General features: G+C 35.3%; 1 protein-coding gene across 1 annotated transcript in view; it reads left to right on the forward strand.

Annotated features, from left to right (window-relative positions):
- Positions 1-545: 545 nt before the first annotated feature.
- Positions 546-9,675, forward strand: part of MCHR2 (melanin concentrating hormone receptor 2) — a 22,789-nt gene continuing 13,659 nt past the window's right edge. The window contains 2 exon segments of the mRNA XM_010169976.1: positions 546-727; positions 8,270-8,479. Of these exon segments, the coding sequence (XP_010168278.1) occupies positions 546-727; positions 8,270-8,479 (392 nt within the window).

Genomic DNA, 9,675 nt, shown 5'->3' on the forward strand with positions numbered 1-9,675 from the left:
CATGGCCCTCCAGCAAATCCCCGTCTCTCATACTTGGGAGTCCAGACCTGGACCCAGCAGTACAGATATGTCACCAGAGCCAAGCAGAGGGGAAGTATCACCTCTGTTCTGCTGGTAATGCTCTACCTAATGCAGCACTGGATGTCATTGACCTTCTTTGCTGCAAGGGTGCATTAAAAGCTTATGTTCAACTTATTGTCTACCGGGACCACCACAGCCAAGAGAAAAAGTGGACAGTGGGCTTTCTGAGAGTAGAATAAACACTGTGATACTAAAATAGTGTATCTTGGATGGTTACAAATTTGTTAAAGTTATAATGGAGTTATTACATCACAGATTACATTTTAAAACATCATCCAGTTCTTTCATGTACATTCCTGAATGTACAAAATCTTCTGGTGAAAGATTTTTATGAAATTCAGATAATCTTTAAACAGTAATGTACACTTAGATACCAGACTTAACTGATGATATTCAAATTATTAGTCCATGAATAATTTATTTTCTCTTGCTACTACAGAGCTAAGTTCTAAAGTTGCTGAAGAATGAGTGAGTTTCAACCTTTCTGTCAGAATGGCACACCAGGCTTGTTTAACAGATCTTGGAGTGGATGGCACCATTACCAGAGGATCAGTGCTGCAGAGACAATCATCCTTCCCTCTCTGATTGGGATTATCTGTTCTACCGGCTTAATTGGATATAGCCTCATTGTGTTCACAATAATAAGGTAGAGAATTGAATATATTTTTCAATAAGATATATTGCAGAAAAAAATAAATGGTGACTGCACTAAGGAAGTTAATTGCCCAGCAAAGACTAGGATACTAAGTTTTTCATGTTCCGTTCAGTGATTGACAATTAATTCTCATTAAAAAAAAAATTAAATCATGACTACAGATAGTAGTAATATATGCCTGCTTAGTCTTTTCTGTTATGAGAAAGCACTTAAGTGCATGATTGACTTCAAACTTATCCAAGGAAACCAAAATACATCCCTTCTTCCCTGGTTTACATAATACTCGGCAGCAATCTTCCCACACACACATGTAAAATCTAGACTAAACTTTAAACTAGTTACGGCAGTAGCCAGGCATTATAATGTTTTACTGAATTCTTTTAAGATCAGTTGAAATATAGTCTTTTTATTCCTTGAAAACTGCATTGCTACTGCAGATTTTTTCAATAGCACATTTCTATCTAACTTTTGCTTATTTACAGCAGCTTCCTAGAACTCATTGTTTTTTTCCAGCATCACCTTACTTCTAGAAACAAGGCCTTAGTGCCAGTTGAGGACTCTCACACAGCATGAAGTAATACCTCAAGGTATTTTTGATGTATACTGAGAAGGTAAAGTTGCTGAAGTTGTTGAAGTTTTTTGGATCATAAAACTTGGTGCAACCATCCTTTATGTAAGAAAATACCTTCTAGTATCTTAATTTTAATGACAGAATTCTTTTTCTATATAATAAAGAATTTACTCTCAATTGGATGATGTTACCACAAACTCTAAATCCATAAACATGAATTTTGAAAAAGTAACTTTTATCTGTGGTGCAAATTTAATATAAAGAAATATGACAGCGTAAGGTTAATGTTCATCACACTCTACAAGGATTAATAGATGGACTACATCTTTACATACTATGATTTTAAAGAAAAGATTTCTAAAGACCAACCTAGGGCTAAGTGTCTGCCAGCCCCTGAGCTGCAGTAAACTTCCCTTGAAACTACCAGAAATCCAGTATCTGGTACACCCAAGGAGGTTGTGGCTCATCATCTGAATGCAGAAGAGAACAAATGCAGAAATAGTAGGCCTGAAGTGAACATAATGGCAATATGATTTTTTAAAATGTATGAATGAATAGAAAGGAAAAAAGAAATAACTGAGTTTCCAAAAATTAGTTGTGGAGTCTCTAAAATAATAGAATGGAAGGAAACTGAGAAGGAACAAAGAATTTTTTTTCCTGGTGAAAAGCCTTTGTGTAACTTAAAAGTGTGAGAGACAGAACGAATAGACACAGACAATGACTTGGAAAAAAAGAATATAATTTAAACCGTATTTACATTCAAATTTATGGGCATGAACATTTATACACAAGAAAATAATTTTAAAATTGTGCATCAAAAAGTTAATGTGGTAGTTACTAACACTAAAAAAGACAGCCAGAAACCTCAGACTCTGTAGATGAATGTACATTTAAAATGCAGCTACATTTTGAAAAATAACTATGTCAAATTCTCACCTTCCACTGAACAGATCTGATTCTATTCAATGGCTCTGCTTCAGAGTTGTGTCTTTGCTCTTGATTGATCACATTTTCTCATGCATACATTTAAATTTTGTTAGCATTACATAGTCAGTTCTTTTAAGAGAGAAATAAACTAGATTATCTCTCTAATAACTAGAAAGTTACATACTTTCCAGTAGCAAATGCCTTACTGATAGTAGATCGTGACAAAAAAAGAACCTTAGCTTCCCAGTTCCCTTTGCAGGTCTGCCAGCTAGGGACAAACATTTTTAAGTGTGAATTAAAATTATATTATCTGCAATTTACTGGGAGAAAATAACTAAAAGTCCTAATGAAAGTTATGTGTAAAATATATCTATGCACTGAGATTTAATTTAAAAAGTATTAATTCAGTGACTTTAGGCTGTCTCTCCTTGTGTGAATGAATTTCATCCCTAGGGAATAACAGAGGGAGTTGAGGTATGTTGTTATTTAATTAAAAAGAAAATGACAGAGAAAATGCCATAAGAGTTCAGTGTCAGACAGAAATACCTAATAATTTTCATCTCAGCAACCTAGAAAACTAGTCCCCAAAACTGCAGTTCTGCTAGCAAGCATTTTGTGTAAACCTACTGAATTTGGTAGACCAGCTGGTGGGAGAATGACTGCTTTTGTGTGGAGGGAGGAAACGTGATCCAGACAACCTCAATGAGCTGCATTAGTCTGACTTTAAATTTTTAAGAAAGGTTATGTTACAGAAGAGAAAAGGGAATCAAATACAATTTCAATTATGTATAGCTTTTCAGATTCATTTGATTTTTAATAAGGTAACTAACAGAAAGAGGTAAAATAACATTTGCTAAAATAGAGATTGCAAATAAGTATCACAGCACTTATTACTTGCATACTGAGTTTTCTGCTGGAGATGGTATATTCACAATTGAAGGAGGAGTCACTAGCAGAAAATTTTTGAAGCCACTGCATACAGCTAATCTACCCAGATCAGAGATTTTACCTTACCAGATTTTATATGCTATCATGTTGGAAGTAATTCACTCAGCTAAAGAACAATCTAGTGAGTTCAAGAATTATAACATGAGAAAAAAAAAAATAGCTGAAATGTGGATGACACTAAGAGATGTTGATAAGAAACTAGTTTCTTGAAAATATTTTCAAGAGAAAATAGGTTAATGTGGAACTTTCAGGGACTGACCATATTTTCCTTCAGAGACTTGGAGCAAAGCATAGGAGTGTGTCAATAGTATTGTTCATGACATATGCTGGGGAGACATGGCAGATGTGAAGGAGTATAAGACTGTCATACAGAAAGAAACAGATAAAGAATAGAGGAGGGACTAGAGCAATAGGAATGCAGTAACATTTAATAGCACCAAGTAATAGAATTTTTTTCTTGCTATTTTTTTATAAATACAAAGCACTGCCATCAGTTAAAAACAGCAGAGGAAAAACTCCTGGGATTGCTGTGGGCTGTCAATAGGCTAAAGCTGAGTGAGAAGCACACACAGCTGTAATGCATGCAAGGGAGAAGAGGGAAATGTTAATGCTATTCTCCAGGCTCATAACAAGGCCTGAAATACAACTCTCACCAGCTGTTTCCAGGAAAGATAAGATATTGAAGCAGGAATAAGAACAGAAAAGAACAATTAGTAGAACCAGAAGAATGGAAAATTATGAAAATTCACCTTTTTAAAAAAAAAAAAAATCACCTTTTTTTTTTTAAAAAAAAAAAAAACCCCGTTTTTTTTTTTTTTTTAAAAAAAAAAGGCTCGGAGGTATATACTTGCTCCCTGTAAGTCAGGATCAAACACAGCAGAAAGGGTAAAAGGGTAAAGGGTAAAGGTGTCCCTGCTCATGGCAGGGGCATTGGAACTAGATGATCTTTAAGGTCCCTTCCAACCCAAACCATTCTATGATTCTATGACTGTTTAAACTAAAGGCCAAAACTGGTACAAGAGCAATTGGGTAGACCGCAGTCAGGAGGTATTAAAGGCCAATAACTGGAAGGTGATTTTTACCTTCCAGAACAGTGATGTCCTGTGATAGTCTTCACTCCTCTGATAGCCTTAATCAGAAGTAGCAGAAGTAAAATCATTATTTCTGAGATGGAATTACTCTCTTATGAGGAGGTCTTTTCTGATCTTGTTGCCTATGACAGCCAATGACTCAGCTGTGTGACAAGGATTATCTCTTCCAATCTTAGGATTCATGCTTTTCCTAAATTTAGCAAAAAAAAACCCCCAACATGTTAAACATACCCAGCACCCTACAACATGTCTCAGCTGCTCTGTTTTTTATTCCTCACTGAGATGGGAAGCTTCGTGTCTCTGCACTGAAACAGTCATGCATGCTGTCAGTTCACTCTGATTTCTATGACTCTGTTTTAGATCTGTTTCAGAAATAAAAAACAAGCCAATGTAAGAAACGTGGGACTTCCCATGACGACATTTGGCACAGAAACAGATACACATCTCTAAGTGATGTTATCTGTCTTGGCTGTGAGATTCAGTTAAACAGTAATATATTTTTGGACAAGAATATCTTGGACAAACTTCTGTAGCTATTGCTAATCTGTTGCTAAACATTAGATAATGTTATCCAACAATTAGATAGTTGAATTACTTGAAAGTATTCATCACTCGATACGGCTAAATGAGGGAAAGCATAGAGACAGAGATGTAGAACAGAAATGTCTGCCATTTCTTTATGCAGTTTTTTGTAATGGATGTTGAGCAAGAGTCAGTCTCACAAGATTTTTTAGGCCTTATCCAATTATACAGATGCAAGCAAATTTTTTTCAACCTAACTTTTCATTGCCTAAGCCAGTCATCTGGGTCTCTCCATCAAGAGGCACTACTGAGATTAGTATGTATCATCTTTGTCATATACCTACTTAAGATAGGAGAAATTGCCAAGATCACCTAGAGGTATCAGAAGTCTACATTTCAGACTGAGATAATTACCTTAGAAGAATCTTACCCTGAATTAAAAGGCAAAAAAATTATACAAGTCTTTCCTGATAAATACTGGGATTCATTTATTTTATTTTTTTTTTTAGCCACTGGGGAAAAATAACATGTACAGAAACTATCCAGGAGGGAGTACAGTGCATGCTTACCAACACAAAAGGTCTACAAGATAGTGTTAAGTAGGTATAGGAGTGCTGCTGTTGGACCTGTTCTTCTCAGAGAGTAAGGATCTATGTAAACTCCAGTTGAGAGCAGAAGAGAAATGGACTACCGTTAACATCAGAGCTGGAAATTTAAAAAAGGTTCTTCCAAGTCAAGCTGTTTTGATAGAAATTGTTAGATTTTGTAGGGGCCAGGAAGATAACTTTAAAGCTGCTACTACCTGCCATTGCACACCTAGCCCATAAAGGATACCATTTTCACCTTTCCTATGAAGAAATCATATGTGCTTCTGTATTTAAAATCTGTGATACTTATAAATTATCTTGTCTTTGACCTGAAAGATCAATTCCAAATTAACACTTAAGTTTCTAGTTAATGGAGACTCTTTGTCCAGGAAGGTATAAATAAATTCTGATGACAGCACATAATGCAGTCAGAGGGGATAAACAATGACTGATGACAACACATAATGCACTTGTCATGTTCCTTGAAGTTGTTACTGGAGTGGCAGCCAGTATATGGATTATCACATTGTTGTGCCTGCTCAACACTTCTTTTTTTAATGGATCACGATCATTCAAATCCATTTTTTAATGAGTTTAATCTGTAGAAGCAGAATTGAAGAGAAGGTAGGACTAAACGAAGATTTGACATATTCACAAACTTTGCAGAACAGCAGTTGTGCTTTTGTACATTTTTCATAGAGTGTTTCAGGAATGGAAGTTAACCTGGCATGGGTGGAAGGATCAATTGACCAGCTAATATCTGTGATTTAAGAAACTGCTGAGAAGCTTTCAACTCTGTGGCGAGAAGGTAGAAAACACTGAAAGGATAAAAAAAAAAAAAGAAGTTTGAAATTGAGGCTATCATCACTGTTATTTTCCTGGTTCTTTTTTTTTTTTTTTTTTTTTTTTTTTTTTTGTAAAGTGATAGTTTCAGTAGAAGGCAAGCACCACTGCCTCAATAAAATATAAGAAAGATGTAAACTATAAAATGTGGCAAAAATTATTTGAGATTATAAAGTTTACTGCATAATTTACCATTTATATATTGTGGCTCTGAGTCACCATAGGAAGCTACACAAAAATCTGTATGAAAATATGTGTCCTGGCCTCTGGACACTGATCATTTGCTGAACTTCAGTGTAAAGCATGAGACAGTGGATATTACAACACTTCCCTTTACATCAAGCATGGGACAGCTGTTCAATATATATTCTTTGCTGATTAAATTTAGCATAAATTGTGCAAGTTTAGTATTTGAGATTCTCATTCTGAGTCCAAAAGTAATTTCCAATTTAGTATGTTTTATCCTATTACTGTGAATGAAATAAAGCAGAAAAAGACTGTTTGAACTTTTTCATAAAATGACATGTTCAGGCAGTTTCAGACGCTTTGCAACCTGCGTGTTTGAGCATAATGGTACCATTTGACACCTTGCAGGAAACACAGTTTGGGGCTTTTCTTTTCCTGGAGATTTTGCATCCTTCAATGTTCACAAAGCTAAAGGCACTGGAGGAAAAAGATCACATATGCGTCATTCTCTCCACAAGTTCCAGTCATTAATGCCAGCAGATATACTTTATAGACGTCTGGTTTTTGTTTCGGTATCATAACCAGATGACAATGAATCATACTTCATAATTTATTAAAAATGTTTGAAAATAATACTTTTGTCTGGCTCTAGCTTAAATTTGTTTCTTTGGAAATATAGTTGTATCGTAGTTTGTAGCATGCAGTGAACATGAAAAATATGAAATTAGTTACTCTTTTCACACAGGTCCTTTTAGGAAACCAGAGTCATAGAGTTGGACTTCTGAATGTGGCTTGTGGGCAGCCAGGTGGAGTTCTCCCAGCTGCAGGTTCTTCTGTGCCTTCCAGTAAGAATGACAAATAAACTGGTACTTTGCAGTAAACTGGGAAAAAAAACTGTTTAGAGACAACTGCAGGGGAGCCTTGACAAATAGCTAAGACTAGACGTCTAATTTGTAAGTGAATTTAGGTAAGGTGATTTCTATATGAAGACTGTCAAGAAGGACCTTTTTAATAAAGTCTTGGAATTAAGAAATATTTTATAATTATCAATGCTTTTCAGAGATGCTTTGTGCTTCTTTCTTTGATTTGTATAGAATAAGGCAATTTAAAGTCCAGAATTCTTTCAATTGCATGTATAACATGCATCCAGGCCTAAATCAGGAGATGTACTAAGATAAGGATTACATTTTGGTAAAGGAGTCTAGGAAAGCATATATATCACACAAATGCTATGCAATGTAGACACGAAACCGGCAAAGCCAAACCCAGTACTTAAATGAAGATTGTTCATACAGTTTTAACTCAGTTGTGTTCCCCATGTAGGTACAAACTTCATGAGATTATCTTTAAGTATTTGATTGCACACTATTTTTTTTTTTTCCCCAGAGGATTATGCATCTTTCAGCAGTTCCCTTTTTATCTTGAGCACTCGAGAACCTCCTGTCTGCATCTTTAAGCAAGATTCCACCCTGGGCCAACTGCATTGCAGGAAGGCTCTTAACCCTCCTATTTGTGCTAGGCTGGTATTTCTAGCATTCCTATGTTCATCGGACCTGTGTTTGTTCTGAACACTCTGTAGTTTTCAAAGGAGAATATGGAGAATTGCACTGACGTTAATAAATTAAATAGCCCGTTCAACCTTAAAAGCAAAATTATGAACAATATGTATTTGTTGAGCATAAAATGTTTCCTTTGAAACATCTTTGGGTTGGCAAACTTCCCCTGGCACTAAAACAGTGGTTCTAACAGTGTATTTCTTTGAGTGCAGTCTAGTTTTGAAGTCTGCTCTATCAACAGTATACTTGGAAAAAAAATACAGTAGCTACATCAAGTAATCATGTCTACCAATTTATTTCAGAACTCAGAAGAAAACTAACCCAGACATCTACATATGCAATCTGGCTATAGCAGATTTGGTTCATATCATTGGTATGCCCTTTCTCATTCACCAATGGGCATGGGGAGGCGAGTGGGGTTTTGGCAGTCCTCTTTGCACCATCATTACCTCCCTGGACACATGCAACCAGTTTCCGTGCAGTGCCATTATGACCGCAATGAGTTTGGGCAGGTACGTGGTTTCAGATTTTCATTCTGTACCCAAGGACAATAATATCTGATTGTGTTTATACAAAGCTGAAGTAATTAGAGACTGAGAAATGTCATCAGTTATGATTTTTTTAAAAGTGCAGGAATTCCGTTCTGATGTTTGCAGAGGTGCCAAAAGTATTTTAAGCCTTGCTGTAGCATCTTCTATGAACAGGCCTTAAGGGATCCTAGTTAACAACAATATGAGAGTTCTGGGGCTTATCTTTAGAGGTGCAGCTTCTAGTAAATGTCACTAAAACTAGATTAGTTTCAAACATTCTTGTTTAAGATAAAAAATTGGCTTCCAGACAGATTGCAGAGACCTACTGTATCTGTTATTTTTTTAAATCTTTATTAACATGCAGTAAGAGTACAACAAGAATTTTAGCTTTTATCATAACTACAGATTTCAAACACAGCTTCTGTATATTCTTGATCTTAAGGAAAAAGTAACCAAATTCAGGAAAGAAAAGTTTGCTTTGGACCAAAGAGGTGTTTTCTTTAATATGTGAGAGAGAGCATGAAGGAAAACAAAAAGAGAAACTTTCTTGCATAACATGAGGTACTAGTCAATCATTAAGAAGACATTCAAGAGAAAACTTTGAACTTATGAGGTAGGATAAATAAACAGAGCCAATGGAAAGGATGGTTCCTATTGAACTTGTAGCATATAGCATGCTCCCATGGAAGTGGAATATACTCACTAAAAAGAGAAAGAGAAAAATTATCAGAAAACAGAAAGCAGAAAGTAGAAAACTGAAAGTTAAATTTTTTTTTAAATTGTTAAAGTATGACTATTATAAAGAGACTACACTAATGCATGATATTCGAAGCCATATTTGGTTGACATGTAGTTAAAAAAGAGACAAGAAATTATCAATTCCTTTGAATTTCAATTTTAAATGTTCTGTTCTTATATTTGCATATACATAATGCAACAAATTATAGTCTTTTCCTATATTCCTAGAGAATTTATACAAAGATGGATGTATACATACATCCATCTTTACTCTTGCTGTCTAGAGAAAAAAATTTATGCAAAAAACAGTAAGTATTAAGGCAGGAAAAAGACATAGAATCATAGAATCATCATAGAATCATCGAATGGTATAGGTTGGAAGGGACCTTAGAGATCATCTAGTTCCAACCCCTCTGCCATGAGCAGGGACACCTTCCACT

Source organism: Antrostomus carolinensis, unplaced genomic scaffold (assembly GCF_000700745.2).
Source record: "Antrostomus carolinensis isolate BGI_N321 unplaced genomic scaffold, ASM70074v2 scaffold24356, whole genome shotgun sequence".
In the NCBI taxonomy this organism is placed as follows: Eukaryota; Metazoa; Chordata; class Aves; order Caprimulgiformes; family Caprimulgidae; genus Antrostomus; species Antrostomus carolinensis.